Here is a 17,517-nt window from a genome sequence, read left to right on the forward strand (position 1 = left end):
GGGGGGGGGGGTACCTGGCTGCCTGGCACTGACCTTGCACAGTCAAGAAGGTGCTGCACTCATCAGATCCCGCAACGTTTGCCGCGACACAAGTGTACGGGCCCGTGTCTGAGGGCTCCAGGTGGTTGAGTTTCAGGGCACAAACATTGTCGGAAAAGGAGATCTCATGTTTCTCTCCGCTCACGAGCTCGGTGCCGTCCTGGAACCAGCCCACGGAGATGGGCGGCGTGCCCGAGACCTTGCACTCCAGCAGCGCGGCGGAGCCCAAGATGCCGCGCGTTTCCTTTAACTTCCTCGTGAAAGAAGGAGGCACGAGGCGATCTAGGGCAGGGGAAGGTAAGAGCCGCGTGGGCTTTTGTACGTCTTTGCCTCGGGGTTGGGGCGGGGGGAGGGGTTCAAGGAGAGGCGGTCGTAAGGAGCCGCGCCCGTCGACTCACCTGAGACATCCACGGAAGAGGTGCAGCTGCTCTCGCCCACCTCGTTGTGCACCTCGAAGGTGTAGAGCCCCGAGTCCGCCGCGCCCGCCGACAGCACCCGCAGCGTGCACACGTTGTTGAAGAAGCTGATCTGATACTTGCGGTCGGTCCTGAGCTCGCGCCCGTCCTTCAGCCACCGGGTGAAGAGCTCCGGCGTCCCCCCCACCTTGCACTCCAGGCTGAAGGGGTTGCCGCCCATGACTGTCATGGGCTCGGGCTTCTCTAAAATGACTGCCGGCTCTGCAAGAAGAAGGGGCAGGGAAAGGAAGCATGACGGCCTGGCGGTGCGCCCCAGGGGACGGGACGCCCGGAAGGCAGGAGCCCCGGCTGCTCCCCTACTGACCTAGCACTTGCAAGAAAGCGGAGCACTCCCGCATGCCGGCGTCGTTCTTGATCTGGCAGATGTACTTCCCGGAGTGGGCCCCCTCGGCGCTGCCGATCTCCAGCGTGGCCACGTTGTCCTCGAAGAACATCTGGACCGTGTCGCTTTCTCGGATGATGTCGCCCTTGTCCTTGAGCCACAGCACGGAAATGGGCGGGGAGCCCTCCACCACCGCCTCCAGGGCCGTGGGCTCCCCGACGAAGATGGCGACGTCGCTGAGCTTGCTCACGAAGCGCGGAGGCTCTGGGGGGGGACAGAGGCAGTCAGCGGGGGAGCGAGGCACCTCGCGGGGTCAAGGCAAGAAGGAAAGAGAGAGCCACCAACCTTTGAATCGCACCGGACAGGCGCAAGTGTCGCTCCCCACCTCGTTCATGGCTTTGCACTGATACTCCCCCGTGTCCTGCGCCTCCAGGCTGAGGATGTGCAGGCTGGCATTGAAGTGCTTGGCTGTCACTTTGAACTTCTTGCTGCTTCTGACTTGCCGCCGGTCCTTGAACCAGGCTACCTCGAAGGGCGGCGTGCCCGAGATCTCGCACTGGAGGACAACGTCTGCTCCTTTCAGTGTGTCCACGGGGCTAGGGGCCTTGCTAAAAACGGGAGGCTCTATAAAAAAAGCATCGCATCAGAGCCCATGAGTGCGAGCCCCGGGCCGGGCTGCTGCCGATCAACGAGATATCGAGAAAGGCGAGCCAGCAGGTATGCTCGTAAAGCCATATTTAGCCGCCTAAAACGGGATCTAGCCTTCAAAAGTGCTGAGCACCCGCAGTTCCCATCGGGGCTAGGATCTCTCTAGGGCTATAAATTCCCAGGTTGGACATTTGAGCCCGATGCCAGCGGCTTGACTCGGGGACAGCAGGGCGTGCCTTGCCCCCCGGCTGTGCCCCCCGGAGCCCGGCGCCGCCCGCCGGTCCGTCCTGGTCCGCCGCTGCCCCGCCCGCGGCTGCCGGACGTCACAGCCCGCTCGGCCCGTCCTCAGCCCGGCCCCGGCACTGCTATTCCGGGCCCTGCTCCCGCGCCCGGTATTTCCTCCCCTCCCCTCCCCTCCCCGCCTATCCTACCCTACCCATTTGTCCAGTCCCTTCATCTGTTGTCACTAGACTAAGCTTTGAAGGCTCAGCTGTCTCCTCCCAAGACGTCTGCCCAGCACCCAGGACCGGGAGCCCCTGGCTGGGCCCTCTCAGGACGGTCATGGGGAGCCCCGGCTGCGCCTGGCGGGCTCGCACTCCCCGAGTTTTGCTACGGACGTGAGTGGAAAAGGCACGGAGCCACGAGGGCGGAGCGGGGCTGAGTCTAGAGACGAAACCGGCCGCTTGGACAGAAGAGATCGCTTCGGTAAGATCGCAAGGGAATGAGGAGGGAGGGGAAGCAGCGGCTCCTAACCTTTCACTGTGAGCGCGGTGCTGCAGCTGGCGGTACCGATAGGATTGTGGGCTTCACAAATGTAATCGCCGCTGTCTTCGACGCCGGCGTCAAGAATAGCGAGCACGGCCACCCCGTCCGCGAGGGACGCCCTCAGCTTGTCGCTGGGGCGGATCTCATGGTCGTTCCTGTACCACACTACTCTGATTTCCGGCGAGCCACTTATTATGCACTCCAGTTGAACGGAGTCGCCCTGTTTCACGAATCTTGACGCCTCTAGTTTCTTCACGAACTTGGGAGGTTCTGTGAAAGGAAACGAGTCGATAAAGGACAATGCTTAGTGTTCCTCTGTCAGCATGGTTGGGACCAGTGAGAAACCTTGAGAGCACAAGAAATGAGCAACGGAAATCACTTGTGTGGCTGCAGTGGCTACAAACCGCAACTCAGTTTTCCCATAGGTGGCAGAATACAGAAGGGGGGAAGATAACGCAAACAGCCCCTAGAGTGGGAGTCTCCACGGGTGGGAAACACCCCGCTGAAGTTAGTAATCCCCACCACGAACGAAATGTTGGGTGAAATCCCCGTCCCGTTGAAGTCAAAAGGAGTTTTGTCATTAACTTCAGTCGGACTAAAATTTCATTCCTAGTGCTAATTGGCGGGACAGAGGGTACGCTTCAAAAGATTCAAAATATTGTACACTGAATATTAAGCATACACCCGGGACCTTCTTTTAAATCTCTAGACACTGTCAAGCTGAACATATGCAAGGTTGAGCGGGGTAAAGAACCGGAATTGGTCTTATTCCAAATTGGTTCACCAATTCAAAATCCGCTACGAAAATACCCCTTAAGGTTGAAGAATTGTTTGGCGGCATTTTGCTGTCCTAAGAATATAAAGTAAAAATAAGCACGATTTGCTATTTTGCTGTTTGTCGACAGTAAAATTACTATATTAAATTATCACCATAGTCTGGTTTAACATGCGAACAACGATCAAAGAATGGCAGAAATCTAAAGCAAGGAACATGGGAATTAATATATAGGTCCATCTCTAGTGCATATACTCGCACGCGGAACTAGGAGACAGTGTCCCCTTATAGTTTTTGCACATTCTTTCACACTGCAGCATGAAGAAGTAAAAGAAATTATGTCATCTGTATAATATCAACGGGTTAACGTTAGCAGTTGGGTAAACTCCCTTCCATATAGCTCCAACGTGAAAGGATATCACGAACTTTTCAAATAAAAGAGAGAGAGATCCCTTACTTTTCCTCAAAGAAAACAAATTAGTGCGGACTGCTCCATGTCAATACCTTTAACACTAAGTTGGGCTGAGCAAAAATCTTTCCCAACTTCGTTAGTGGCTTGGCAGGTATACTGGCCGGAGTCTCCTTTGCTTGCTCTCAGGACTCTCAGGTGGGCGGTGTTTGCTACAAATGTAATGTTATAGTTTCCTCCAGTTCGGATCTCTTTGCCGTCTTTCACCCAGGTGACCTGTATGGGTTGGGCTCCAGTAACATGACATTCAAAATCAGCACTTTCCCCGACGGGAACATCTATGGGTGCAGGTTTTATATCAAAGACGGGAGCTTGCTTGGGTTCTGGAAATGAAGCAGAACAGCAGAGTGCTGATTGCTCATGACAAGATGCACTAAACGCGGCAGATATCGGGTCAGGCACAAAGAGGAAAGAAGTGGCCTATGCATTAAAGAGAAAACGATTCAGTAGGGGACGAACCTGTGACTGTGAGCCTAGCACTAGAGGTAGCGGTGCCAACAGGATTAGTAGCCGTGCAAGAGTATTGTCCGGTGTAATTCATCTCGGTTTGCGCCAGCTGAAGAGTTGCTACGTTATCTACGAACGAGGTCTGCACGTTATGATCGTCTGTCAGCGGGACACCATCTTTATACCAACTCACAGTAATAGGCTCTGAACCGTTTAGACGACAAGTAAATTTAACGGCAAAGCCAACAGTTTGCTCCATGTCTTTTAGTTTCCTGACAAATGAAGGTGGAAGTTTGCGCTCTGTAAGAAAACAAGCAAATTAAAATGTGTTTCCCATGGCATTTATCTGGTAAAGCTATACGTGCAAGAAAGAGCTGTAACAAGTCGTTCTCAACAAGCTGTAATGGAAATATCACCTTGAATTGCTAAGACGGCCTTTGTAGATGCAGTTCCTACGCTGTTCTCGGCTCTGCAGACATATTCTCCACTGTCATTTCTATCTACTTTATTAAAAACAAGTGTAGCGACATTGTCTTTAAAGAATATTTTGTACTCAGGAGTGGATCTCAATTTTGTATCTCCTTTATACCAAGATACTGTAATCTCTGGTGTTCCAGCAACTTGGCATTGCAGAGTCGTATAGTCTCCAACTGATACCTCAAGAGGTTTCAAGTGTGTGACGAAGTACGGAGGCTCTAAGGAAAGAAAACCCAAACCGAATCGTTAGAGTCCGTAAGGCAGCCGGACCTGAGAAGATGCTTTCTGGCAAGGACAATGAAAAGAAATAAACCAACATGGTCACACACCTAGTGTAGACACCAGGGCTTCACAGATATCCCTGCCCGCCTCGTTCTCCACATGGCAGCTGTATTCTCCCTCGTCATCTTTGCTGCTGTTAAGAATTTCTAGAATACAAGATTTTTCCGTGGTGGTGATGCTGCACCTCTCAGACTGAGATATAGCGCGCCCATTCTTCTTCCATGTCACTGAGATTGGCAGGCTACCGGTGTAGGTGCTTTCCAAAACGATGGGTTTCCCCGGCTCCACATACTGATCACTCAGCTTTTTCACAAAGACAGCTGGTTCTAATGGTCAGCAAGAAGCAAAAAAAAATAAAAAATAAAATCAATATTGAGTTTCAGTGTACAAAAGTATGGCTATGTTACAGTAAGAAGAGAAACTGGAATAGGTACACACCTTTTACTGAAAGACGGGTTGTACAGGATGCCCTGCCTGCCTCGTTTGTCACTAAGCAAGTATATTCTCCACTCTGGAGCGGGTCTAGATCAAACAACTCCAGTTCTGAAACCGAATCCTCAAAATAGAGGTTACACTTGTCCCCTGGCACGAGTTCATTGGCCCCTCTGAACCAGTGCACCTTAAATGGAGGGGTCCCTCTGATGACACTGGTAAAGGTAACACTCGTGCCTGGCAGGACGTCCACAGCTTCGGGTTCCTTCACGAAAGAGGGTGGCTCTAAACACACGCGGGGAAAAAGAACAAGTTAATATCACTGAAGTCTGGCACTTACATGTGCGGCTGGAAAATGAAGAGCAAAGAATTTACGTCCCAATGAATGCTTCCCCCAAAACACACTCAGAAAAGAACAGAGGTGTCCGAGCAGGAGAGACTGTTACACGGAAGAACTGTGCAAAGAAGGAGCTGAGCACCCTGTACTGACCTTGCACGGTCATCACTGCTCTGCACTCGTCGGACCCAGCCACGTTGACAGCTTTGCACGTGTACGTCCCCGTATCTGATGAGCTCAATGAACTGACTTCCAAAACGCAGACGTTGTCTGAAAACGTGATCTGGTGCTTTTCTCCACTTACTACCTTATTTCTATCGTGAAACCAGGCAACTGAAATAGGAGGCGACCCAGATACTTTGCACTCCAGAAGCACAGAGGAGCCCAGTACGCCAAAGGTTTCTTTTAGTTTTCTTGTGAAAGAAGGCGGAATAATGCGATCTGTGTAAGAAAAATGTAAGAAATCCACAGTGGTTTAAAAGGGAGGTAAGCTGCCTAAAGAAAACCTTGGTGAAAGACGGAAGACAAACGATCCAACCAACCTAGGACGTCAACTGAGGCCGTGCAGCTGCTTTTGCCAACGTCGTTCTGCACCGCGAAGGTGTATAGCCCGCTGTCTTCCTTCTCGGAGTCGAGGATCTTAAGGGTAGATACTTTGTTGTGGAAGGTGATTCTGTATTTGTGGCTGCTTGTCAGCTCCTTGCCATCCTTAAACCAGCCCACCGAAAGCTCGGGCGTGCCGGCCACCTTGCACTCCAGAGTACAGGCATCGCCTACAGTAACCTGCATGGGCTCTGCCTTCTCCACAATGACTGCAGGCTCTGGAAGGAGAGACAGCCTAGGTGAACCACCCAGATTGCTCACTGGGATACCACGATAGCACAAACATACGAATTGCATCGCAGTTTATTTGAGCTGGGGTTTTAGAGAACTGCCTTTCTCCACCCTTCACCCCCCTCTCTCTGTATTACAGGCCTTATTGGACAGAGATTATTGTTACTATTATTGTCGTTGCTGCTGCTGCTCTCAGTTTCTACAGCACAGCAAGGTTCCTATCGTGGCAGGAAACGTTAGGCACTATCCTCATTTAAATAACTAGCCCTAGAGATTAACAGTGGGACAAACCCCTGATCAGACCCTTTTCACTTCCCCTCTCAGCATCCATTCTCTGCCACTGCGACACAGGATACTGGGCAAGATGGACCTACGGTCTGAGCCAGGGAATGGCAGTTTTTTCTGAGAAAAGTGCTAATCCTCTCAGTTTAAACGTTATTTGGAAGAGGGCACACTTTTCTTGCGAGGTTTCACAGTGTGATCTTTCTCCGGGAGCTCCCTCAGTGCCAGACTGATCCAAGCCCTGCGTTTCTATGACGGAGAAGCTGTTCTCTGCTCACAACGCGGGAGGGATAAAGACCCCCCCCCCTTTGACATCAGTTTTGAAATCAGTCTCCAGCATAAAGAAAGAAAACGGTGAGCTGACGCCTCGTCTCACCTAAGCCCCTGAATACAGCTCAGCTCACTTACAAAAACTGCAGGCGTCCCCCAGCTGAGATACCAACCTAGCACTGTGAGGGTGGCCATGCACTCCCGGGTCCCCGCATCGTTTCTGGTCTGACAGATATACTTCCCAGCACTGCTGGGTTCAGCACTTGCGAGCTGCAGAGTGGCAACATTGTCCACAAATGTAATCCTAGTGTTTTCGCTTTCTCTAATGACGTCTTCCTTGTCTTTAAGCCACTGCACCGAAATGGGTTGAGAGCCCTCCACCTTGGCTTGCAATTCTACCGGTTCGCCGACCACAACCGTGAGGCTGTTGATTTTCGTCACGAACTTGGGGGGTTCTGAAGAGGAAAGAGGGACTTGTGAGGTGAAGCTCTCCAGTGTCCGCCGAGGGTGCGATCAGTACGGGGCAGTGCCCTCCTCCTTACCTTTCATCCTCACAGTGCACAGGCAAGTGTCGCTGCCCACGTCGTTCTGGGCCTTGCACTGGTACTCGCCGATGTCGGCAGCCTCCACGCCCAGGATGTGCACGCTGGCGATGTAATTCTTGGCTGTAACCTTGTACTTTTTACTAGTGCGGATTTGTCGCCTGTCTTTGTACCAGGTGACTTCGAAGGGCGGCGTCCCGGAAATCTCACATTCGAGACTAACCTCAGTCCCTTTGAGCGAGTCTACTGGAGAGGGCTTCCTGCTGAAAACGGGGGGCTCTACAAGGGAAAGAAAGCAGTCGGCATCCGGCTGCTTTCCCAGCGCAAACAAACACCCAGAGACTGTGCTTGCAGCAAAGCGAGGAGGGAAACCCGTGGGCTTTCCCGGCGCCTCTGCCTGTTCTGGACATGACTGAGCAAGACAGCCCCGGCGTCCACAGCGAAGCCGCGCAGAGATCAGCCCCGTAGCAGACTAAGAGTGACTCCCATTTGCACATCAAGCAGTGCAAAACCGTAAGTGACCGGATTTATGTTATATTACGCCCAGCGATTCGGCTGGATATTAGAAAAACACTTTCTCACTAGGAGGGTGGTGAAGCACTGGAACAAGATACCTAGAGAGGGGGTGAAATCTCTATCCTTGGAGGTCCTTAAGGCCCGGCCTGCCAAAGCCCTGGCTGGGATGATCTAGCTGGGGATAGTCCTGCTTTGAGCAGGGGGGTGGACTAGATGACCTCCTGAGGTCCCTTCCAACCCTAATTTCCTATGATTATATGATTCAGCTCCATGAGGCAGCAGGTCCCAGGAGCACTGTCAAAAGTATCATAGCTCAAGCTTTAAGAAAAGCCTCCGCATCCAAACCTTCTTAGTAGCCTGGGAGGCCACTGGGCAGAGTGGCTTAAGCGGAGGCCACTGGGCAGAGAGGCTTAACCGGGTGGGGGAAAGAAAAATAGCCCCAAATTAAAAAATAAGCAACGCATATGTCTGAGAGATCCGAAAAAATAATGGATTGATCGATTTAAATAATGAAAAATAAGAATAAACTAATCACAGGAAAGAGCGATTGCTAACCTTTCACCACAACTTTGGTGCTGCAGCTTGCTTTGCCAGCAGGATTGTGAGCTTCACATATGTAATCGCCGCTGTCTTCGGTGCTGAGATGGTTCATTTCAATCACCGCCACGGAGTCAATGAATGACATCCTGAATTTTTCACTGGCAATAATCTCGTGGTCATTTCGGAACCACACCACTTTGATCTCTGGAGAGCCGCTTATTTTGCATTCAAGCCGGGCGGAGTCACCCTGCTTTACTACTTTTGACGCTTCTAGTTTCTTGACAAACTTGGGGGGTTCTATGAAGCCAAAGAGAAATGGAGATAAAGAAGGTGGCAATGCAGGGATTTCTGAATTAATATCGAGAGGGGGGAGAACAAATGAAACAAACGTAGGTACGGCTGAAAGGTATGGCAGGGCTTAAGAGTCTGCACAATTAGGAGCACAGCAAAAGAATTCGCTTGGAAACATTTACAAGAAATGAGTTGGGCTTGATGAAAGACTGACGAAAGGGAGGAACACAAGACGGGGACGTCTGCACACCTGTTACCATCAGAGTTGTCGTGCAAGAATCACTACCAACGTCATTGGAGACATGGCAAGTATAGTGGCCACTCTTTGCAAAATCCACTGAGTACAGGTTTAAGAAACCCGTTGACCCTTCTACCCCAAGGAAACAATTAGGGCCGGGTACAAGTTCCAAGTCTTCTTTAAACCATTTTATCGTAAACGGCGGCGTCCCTTTCAGCACAGCTTTGAATTCCACCACGGAGTCGGGGATGGCTTGCTGGCTCGCGGGTTTTACTAGGAAGCTTGGTGGCTCTATATTTTTTTAAAGGGAAAAAAACAGATTTAGTTAAATCCTTTGCAGAGGAGACGGCTGAAGATGAAGCAAAGAAAGCAATCGAAGAAAGTAAAAGTGTCGAGCAGTTCATAAAGAAAAGGAAACCGCGGAGAAACAAAATGTGCTATTATTCAAAGACTTGAAGATTGTAATTAGTTGTTAAAGATTTGTGTATTTCCCCAGCCACTTGGTTAGTTAAGAAGAAGCTGTAAAGAGTTTCAAACCTTTCACGGTCAGGACCGCACTGCAGGAGTCGCTGCCCGCCACGTTAGACACGCTGCACGTGTAATTGGCGGTGTCCTCCAGCTCCAGATTAACAATTTCCAGCGACACTGTATTCTCGTGGCACTGGCTTCGGTGTTTTGCGCTATCAGTTATCTCCTTCCCATCCTTGTACCACTTGGCAGCAATGGGGAGTGAGCCGGAAACTTTGCACTCCATGTGGACTGATGATCCCACCACGTTATCTTTTTTCGTTAATTTTTTAGTAAATGACGGAGGGATTGATTGATCTGCCCAACAAGAATGGCAAAACACATCAGTCAGCTTCGCGTGCTCTCTTCGCAGACACACGTCTTTTTTTTTCACAAAGAAAGCAATTTTGGTTAAAGGAAATACAAACCTAGCACTGACAAAACAGCCTCGCAGGTGCTGCTGCCAAAATCATTCTCAACCTTAAAGGAGTAGGTGCCACTGTCCTCTTTCATCACCGGTTCAATCCTGAAACTGGCCACGTTATTTTCAAAGCTCATTGTATAATATCTACTGGGCAGAAGCTGTTTGCCATCTTTAAACCATTTCACTCGAAGTTCTGGTGTGCCGGCCACAGTGCACTCCAAGGTCACTGGGTCTCTTTCAGTCACTTTAACCGATTTAGCTTTTTCTATGATCTGGGCGGGTTCTGCAGTAAGAATTAAAGTGCAAATGCGTTAAAGTTCCCCAGAGTGGCAGGCGGGTGTCTTTTAAAGCCGAGCTACGGCATCGTCTCGAAACCGCAGGGCATACAAACCTTGCACAAAGAGCAAGCCGAAGCACTTCTCCACGCCTGACTCGTTCCTGGCCTGACACGTGTACCTCCCGCGGTGACTGATGTCCACGCTTCTGATCTGCAGCGTGGCCACATTGTTCACGAATGTCATGCGGAAGTTCTTGTCCTCCTCGATGATTTTCTCATCCTTTATCCACGACACGGATAAAGGATGAGCCCCTGCGACCACGCACTGAAGCTCCGCCGAGCTTTTCAGCACGGTGGTGACATTCTCCAGCTTTTTTACGAAGGAGGGTGGCTCTGTGGGTTAAAACAATAAAAAAGAAGCCGGGGAAGGGGAGTTACCGTTTAATCGTTTCTAACTCAGTAAAGAATTGGAGTGTTTGGAGCGGGGTTTCCCATCGGTGTCCCTGAACTGACCTTTCAAACCTATTCTGGTGCTGCAGGAGCAGCTGCCTCCGTCGTTGGAAATAACGCACTGGTATTCGCCAGCATCCGACACATCGCAGTTGGTGACGTTAAGGGCAAACACTGCCTCCTGGGCACTCATGGCATACTTTTTGCTGCTGTAAATCTCCTTGTTGTTTTTCAGCCAGGTCACTTCGAAAGGCGGGGTGCCCGTGACCTCGCAGTCCAGCGAGGCGTCAAAGCCTTTCACGACGTCCACGGGTCTCAGCTCCCGTATGAAGGTGGGGGGTTCTGCAGCAAGGAGCGCACAGGAGGGAGGAAGGGCAGCAGCTTAATACGGAGGGGGGCCAAAAAAAGAAGAGCCGAACTGCAGCTCGGCACCAAAAAGGCAACCAAAACCCTGCTGAGAACTGACCTTTCACTTTCAGCTCAACGCTGCAGCTCTCGCTACCCGCGTCGTTGTGCGCCTCGCACACGTAAGTGCCGCTATCCTCCACTTGGGCATCGGTCACTTTGCAAACTGCAAAGCCGTCCACGAAAGAGATGCCATACTTGGCGCGGTCGGTCACTTCGTTGCCATCAATGTACCAGGTCACGCGGATTTCGGGCGTGCCTGATACTTGGCACTCGAAAGTGGTGGACTTCCCTTTCCTCAAAGCCACGACAGGACTTGGCGTCTGAATAAACCTGGGGGGCTCTGGACGCGAGCAAAAGAAGAAGAAAAATGCAAGGCTTGACTCACTCGAGTCGCACCTCGGAAATAAACCATCGTTCCCAGTAAGAGAGAAACCCACGATATGAAATGACATTTTCTTGGTGTCTCAGAGCAGCAGAGGCTCCCTGTGTCTGAAGAACGGTGATTGCGCCCGAAACCTTGCCCCCAACTACTCCGACGGTGTAATAAAAGGTAGCACAGCTACTCAAAGAACCGTGCGGGAAATGAAATAAGAGCACACACCTTTCACAAAGAGATTGGCTTTGCAAGTCGCTGTACCCACGTCGTTGCTTATCTGGCAGGTGTAGGTCCCTGAATCCGAAGTCTTGGCTGAAAACAGCTCGAGCACACTGGAGGTGTCATCCTTCCAGACAGAGCGAGTGGCCCCTGAAAGAAGCTCTTTGCTCTCTTTAAACCACTTGATCTGCATAGGAACGGTGCCTTTCACAAGCGCTTTGAACTGCACTCTAGCGTTGGGCACCACATCTTGTGACTGGGGCTTTTCCACGAAATAAGGTGGTTCTATAAGGGACAGAAAAGTGGAGGAGAGGGAGGGATGGGGGAGAATCGCTTTAGGATCAAAGAACTCCGAAAAGGTCAAGGAAACGCTTGGTACCCGCCAAAGAGTAAGCGGCTCAAACCTTTGACTGTTAAGTATCCACTGCACTGATTACTTCCTGCTTTGTTTGTGGCCTCGCAGGTGTAAGACCCACTGTCGGTTCCTTCCAGCTGACTGACCTCCAGGAAAGCGGTGTTGTCAATGAAAGAATATTTGTGCTTCTCGCTTGCCGTGATCTCCTGGCCATCCTTGTACCACTGGATACTTATCGGATGTGACCCAGACACTATACACTCTAGGTGGACGAAGGACCCTTTAATGCTGTCCATTTTCTTAAGCTTTTTTGTGAATTTAGGCGGTATGATAAGATCTAGCCGAGAGTTAAAAAAGGAAACAAAACCAAACGAAACAACGGGTTAGATTAAACTGCCCGAGTGCCAGGTCTGGTTTCAGAAAAAGAAAGAGCAAGCAGGACTGTAAGGTCACTGGCAGGAGAAGCACGATACACACCTAGCACACTAATGCTAGCTGTACAGCTGCTGCTCCCGACATCGTTGTGAACCTCGAAAGTGTACTCCCCGCTGTCCTTCTTTTCCGCGTGCACAACCTTCAGGACGGACACCGTGTCTGTAACACTGATTTTGTATTTCGGGCCCAAAGTCAGCTCCTTGCCGCCTTTGTACCATTTGGCTGTGATGTCTTTAGTTCCTGAAAATTTACACTGCAAGGTAGCGGGGTCGCCCTCGGTAACATCTATGGACACAGCCTTTTCAACGATAGTTGCAGGTTCTGCGGTAGGTACAGGGAGATACAGCATGTTAGGTGCGTGCCCACGGGTGGCTAGGGCTTAAAGGAAAAGGCTATCGCTCGCCTACTTTGCAAGCACCTCGTGTTAAACTAACCTTTCACTGTGAGCAAAGCAGAGCATCTCTGAATGCCTGCATCGTTTTTAGCCTGACAGAAGTATTTCCCGTCATGCTTCAGTTCAATAGACCTGATCAAGAGAGTGGCTACGTTGTTCACAAAGGTCATTTTCACGTTGTTGTCCTCAACGACTTCATCATTATCTTTCAGCCAAGAGACAGTGATGGGCAAGGAGCCTTTAATGGCAGCCTGAAACACCACCGTGCCTCCTCGGAGGGAGCTAATGTTTTCAATTCTCCTCACGAACTGCGGAGGCTCTAGTGGGGGGAACAGACTGTGTTTAGGACGTGTCCGCCGCGGAGCAGAGCGGCCCAGCTCAGGCGAACACGCGCCCGATGGTGTCGTGCCGGAGGGACTAACCTTTTAGGGCCACCTCAGAGCTACAGAAGCAGGTCCCGACGTCATTTGTCACCCTGCACTGGTATTCACCAGCGTCTGAAGAATCAAATCTGAAAATGTGCAGGCTGATCAAGGATTTCTCGGCGGTTATCCTGTGCTTCTTACTGCTTCTCACCGGTTTATCGTCCTTCACCCAGAACACCTCGAAGGGAGGAGTACCCAGCACTTCGCACTCCAGCACAACATCCGAGTCTTTTAGTACCTCCATGGGCTCAAACTCCTTGCTAAAGTAAGGGGACTCTGTAGTGCAGGGGAGAGAGGTTCGTTTGCCTTGGGATCTTTTAATGGTGCAATGAACTGAAGGGGATCGGGGGCAGGGGATCTAGCACAAACCTTTGACTGTGACAATACTGCTGCAAGTGTCCTTGCCAGCATCATTTCTTGCCTCACAGAGATATTCCCCACTGTCTTCAATGGCGACATCCATAAGTTTAAGAATCGCCATGGACTTGGCGAAAGACATTTTGTATTTGTCGCTCTCTTTAATTTCCCTGTCATTCTTGAACCATGTGATTTTGATCTCAGGGGACCCAGTCACTTTACAGGCCAGCTGCGCGTAATCGCCTTTCTTTAACAGCTGGGACGGCTCGAGCCTGTCCGCGAAGGCAGCGGGCTCTGGGGATTGAAGAGAGGCGTAAGAGCAAAGACAGAGGAGGGGAAGGATTCCCGCGAGCCGGGCTGCCTCCCCCGGGCCCCGGTGCAGGGCCACTCACAGCCAGGAGGGGAGAAAGGAAGGAAAGAGACGCAAACCTTTCACGAACAAGTTTGCACTGCGCGCCACGGAACCAGCCACGTTGCTGGCTTTGCAAATGTATTCCCCGGAGTCGGCGGGTTTGACCGCGTACAGCTCCAGGTAGCTGGCCAGTGGCTCTGTCAAGATAAAGCAGGCCCCGCCGATCTCCAGCTCCGTGTCACCCTTAAACCACTTGATTGTGAGCGGCGTCGTCCCTTTGAAGGTGCTCTTCAAGCGCACCGTGGATCCCGGCACTATTTCCTGAGACTCCGGCTCTACGACGAAGCTGGGCGGCTCTAAACGGCGTCGAAAAGAAACAATCACAAAAGAGTGAGGACGAGTCGGCTGCGCTGGCGGGGAAGAAGCAATGGTTACATCATGCAAAGGGAAATGCAAGAAGGCGGTCGGCCAAACCTTTCACAAACAACGTGCTACTGCTCTCTTTCACGCCCGCGGAGTTGGTTGCCCTGCAAGTATAAAGCCCAGCATCGTTCGTGTCTAGGTGTTTTATCTCCAGAGAGGCTGAGCCTTCCGCAAAGTGCACCGTGTACTTGGCGCTGGTCTTGATCTCGGTGTCGCGCTTAAACCAGGACACGGTCATGGGGAGGGAGCCCGCGACCTTGCAGTCCAGGCGGCAGGAGCCGCTGACGATGCTGTCCACGTTCCGCAGGGGTTTGGTAAAGAAGGGAGGGAGGGTGCGATCTGTCGGGTGCAGAGCAAAGACAAGAAACCAACCGCGTGAAAAAGAGGGAACCCAGGGCTGGCCTGCCCGCTGCTGTGTAGAGCCCAGGTCGGGGCGAGGCTGGGCTTCGCAAAGACAAGATACCAACCTAAGACGGTAAAGCTGGTGGTGCAGGCGCTGAGCCCAACGTCGTTAGAGATCTCAAAGGTGTACTCGCCGCTATCCTGGATCTCGGCGGCGTAAAACTTTAGCTGGGCAACGTTATTTTTAAAACTGATCCTGAACTTTTTGCTGGCAGCCAGCGGCCTGCCGTCTTTGAACCACTTGGTTTTTAACTCGGGCGTGCCTGCCACGGTGTACTCCAGAATGACTGGGTCTCCCGCGGTCACCTCAATCACTTCCGCTTTCTCAATAATTTTGGCGGGCTCTACAACAGAATCAAAGACTTGGCGTTAAGGACAACTCGGAGCCACTTCCCCTGCTCTGCCCAAGTCTCCGGGAAGTCAGCGTGCCCTGCACTGACCTTTCACTGCCAGCTCTCCGAAGCACGTTTGACTTCCCGCATCGTTCTCGGCCACGCACGTGTACTTGCCCCCCGCGCTAAGCTGGACGCCAGCGATCTGCAACGTTGCAAGGCCATGCTCAAAGGACACTTTGACTTTGTGATCGTCTTTAATAATGTCTTTTCCCTTCATCCATGTGACAGAAATGGGAGCTGACCCTTTGACAACGGCTTGTAAGGTAACCGTGTCTCCCACCAGGGCAGTCACGTTTTCGATTTTCTTAACAAAAGAGGGTGGTTCTAGTTCAAAAGAGAAAAACTCACCGATTAGTAAGTGCATTGTCCTGAGCCCCCGGATACTGCACATCACGCGTTATTTGTTAAAATCCGCTTGTCCAGTGGACAGCATTGGTGCACTACTTAAGTTATCTACGGGCAGGAGGGAGCAGGAGGATAACCCTGCAGTGAATGCATCACTCGGCAGCACCCACGGGGGGGCAGGGACACCGAATTGCTCCTCGTTGCTTGCCTTGGAGGTTGCACTGGACTTAGCTACCAAAAATACAGGCAGGACATTACAACACACTAAAGAGCAGCAAGAAAGACGATAAACCCGATACTTTTCTTTTTTTTTTAAGAAATACGATTTTCTTAAGATTTTCTGAAGTCATTTGTTTCCACAATGCGGCAAAAGAGTTGTCTTTGGCTCACTGACCTTTCAGTATGAATGTGGCACTGCATATGCATTTCCCAACTTCGTTGGCTACTGAACACTCGTATTCACCAACATCCGCGCTATTAAATGAGGAAACCTCCAGAGAAATCACAGACTTCTGAGAGGTCAGCCTGTATTTTTTACTACTGCGGATCTGCTTCTTGTCTTTGAACCAGCCGATTTCGAAAGGGCCGGTGCCAGCCACCTCGCACTGAAGAATGGCATTTGTTCCTTTCACGATCTCGGCTGGCTCGAGGGTTTTGATGAAAGTTGGGGCTTCTATAAAGTATTAAGGCACGAGGAAAGAAAGGATTAGTTCCCGGGCCCCAAAGAGAAAACCACCTCTCCCAAATAAAAAGGCCAGTGACCGTGAGCACAAACCTTTGACAACTATCTCAGTACTGCAGCTATCGCTGCCGACATCATTAGCTATTTCGCACGAGTAACTTCCACTATCCTCAACTTTCATGTCGGAAATGTCTAGCACGGCCACAAAGTTCACAAAGGACATGTTGTGCTTGTTGCTCTCCCGGATTTCTTTGTTGTTCTTGAACCAGGTCACTTGGATGTCAGGAGAGCCTTTGACTTTGCACTGAAGGCGAGCCGAGTCGCCCGGTGTCAGCAAGTAAGACGGATCCGCCTTCTTCACGAAGGTTGGGGGCTCTGAAGACGTCAAAAAAGAAAAGAAACTTGCAGCAGGAGCCCTGGAAGAGTGAGTCGGCGCCTAACAAACCAGAGCTTTCCGAGGAGCCGGGCCCCGAGCCCAGCCGAGGCCCAGCCCCAAGATCATATTCCTTAATGAGATCTTCCAGCAAATAAACCCCACCACCAGGCAAAAACCAGAGTGCTTGGGGGGGGGGGGGAAAGAAGACATCTTCAGGTGGCAGAGAGGACATCGGAAACTGGGAACGACTGGACAGCAGACACGGGAGGGACGATGAAGACAGGAACGTGAGGTTTCTTTTTTTCACCGGCTTGGAAGAGCAGGCCCCCCTCCCCAATCCTCCCCTCCCCAGGGAGAAGAAGAAAGCCAAGAGCGGATGAAACCTGGTCTTACCCAAGGCCAGATTCACCCTTCAGTGGGCCCTAGGCAAACAAACTCCTGGGCCCCTAAGTAATACTGTATATTTATATTACTTTTTTCACTCAATAATTATAATATGTAAAATAAGCACAACTGGGCCCCTTCTTCACTTAGCGCCCTAGGCATGTGCCTTAATCCGGCCCCGGCCTTACCTCTGACTGCTACCGTAGCGGAGGAGGAGCTGCTGCCCGCCTCGTTGGAGGCGGTGCACACGTAGTGTCCCGAGTCCTTCAGTTTGGCCAGCGGGATTTCCAGCGCTGCTGTTTTGTCCTCGAAGTAAATCTTATAATCTTTGCCAGGAGGGATCTTGTTGCCGTCCTTTGTCCACGCGACGGTCACCTTCCTGTCTTCGTCCACCTGGCACTCCAGGCGGACCTTCTTGTTGACAGGGGACTGCGTGGACTGCAGCACCTTGATGAAATGCGGCTTGTCGATAATGACCATCTCCGCCTGGCAGATGTCCGCGCCGAACTTGTTGGAGGCCTTACAAGAGTAAACCCCCCTGTCGCTCAC

General features: G+C 51.4%; 1 protein-coding gene across 1 annotated transcript in view; it reads right to left on the reverse strand.

The window, feature by feature from the left end:
* The window catches only part of TTN (titin), a 312,981-nt gene that overhangs the window by 223,417 nt on the left and 72,047 nt on the right, over positions 1–17,517 (reverse strand). The window contains exons 50-82 of the mRNA XM_019522860.1: positions 16,302–16,583; positions 15,921–16,199; positions 15,227–15,505; positions 14,852–15,130; positions 14,436–14,723; positions 14,039–14,317; positions 13,622–13,903; positions 13,250–13,528; positions 12,868–13,146; positions 12,476–12,754; positions 12,048–12,335; positions 11,650–11,928; positions 11,107–11,388; positions 10,704–10,982; positions 10,305–10,583; positions 9,918–10,196; positions 9,520–9,807; positions 8,995–9,273; positions 8,469–8,750; positions 7,398–7,676; positions 7,029–7,310; positions 6,012–6,290; positions 5,623–5,910; positions 5,139–5,417; positions 4,748–5,026; positions 4,358–4,636; positions 3,954–4,241; positions 3,530–3,817; positions 2,239–2,520; positions 1,183–1,461; positions 820–1,101; positions 438–716; positions 34–321 (exon numbers count right to left, since the gene is read on the reverse strand). Of these exons, the coding sequence (XP_019378405.1) occupies positions 34–321; positions 438–716; positions 820–1,101; positions 1,183–1,461; positions 2,239–2,520; positions 3,530–3,817; positions 3,954–4,241; positions 4,358–4,636; positions 4,748–5,026; positions 5,139–5,417; positions 5,623–5,910; positions 6,012–6,290; positions 7,029–7,310; positions 7,398–7,676; positions 8,469–8,750; positions 8,995–9,273; positions 9,520–9,807; positions 9,918–10,196; positions 10,305–10,583; positions 10,704–10,982; positions 11,107–11,388; positions 11,650–11,928; positions 12,048–12,335; positions 12,476–12,754; positions 12,868–13,146; positions 13,250–13,528; positions 13,622–13,903; positions 14,039–14,317; positions 14,436–14,723; positions 14,852–15,130; positions 15,227–15,505; positions 15,921–16,199; positions 16,302–16,583 (9,291 nt within the window). The remainder of the gene's footprint in view (positions 1–33; positions 322–437; positions 717–819; positions 1,102–1,182; positions 1,462–2,238; positions 2,521–3,529; positions 3,818–3,953; positions 4,242–4,357; positions 4,637–4,747; positions 5,027–5,138; positions 5,418–5,622; positions 5,911–6,011; positions 6,291–7,028; positions 7,311–7,397; positions 7,677–8,468; positions 8,751–8,994; positions 9,274–9,519; positions 9,808–9,917; positions 10,197–10,304; positions 10,584–10,703; positions 10,983–11,106; positions 11,389–11,649; positions 11,929–12,047; positions 12,336–12,475; positions 12,755–12,867; positions 13,147–13,249; positions 13,529–13,621; positions 13,904–14,038; positions 14,318–14,435; positions 14,724–14,851; positions 15,131–15,226; positions 15,506–15,920; positions 16,200–16,301; positions 16,584–17,517) is intronic.

This window comes from Gavialis gangeticus, unplaced genomic scaffold (assembly GCF_001723915.1).
Source record: "Gavialis gangeticus isolate Ggan-Ray unplaced genomic scaffold, GavGan_comp1, whole genome shotgun sequence".
Lineage (NCBI taxonomy): Eukaryota > Metazoa > Chordata > Crocodylia > Gavialidae > Gavialis > Gavialis gangeticus.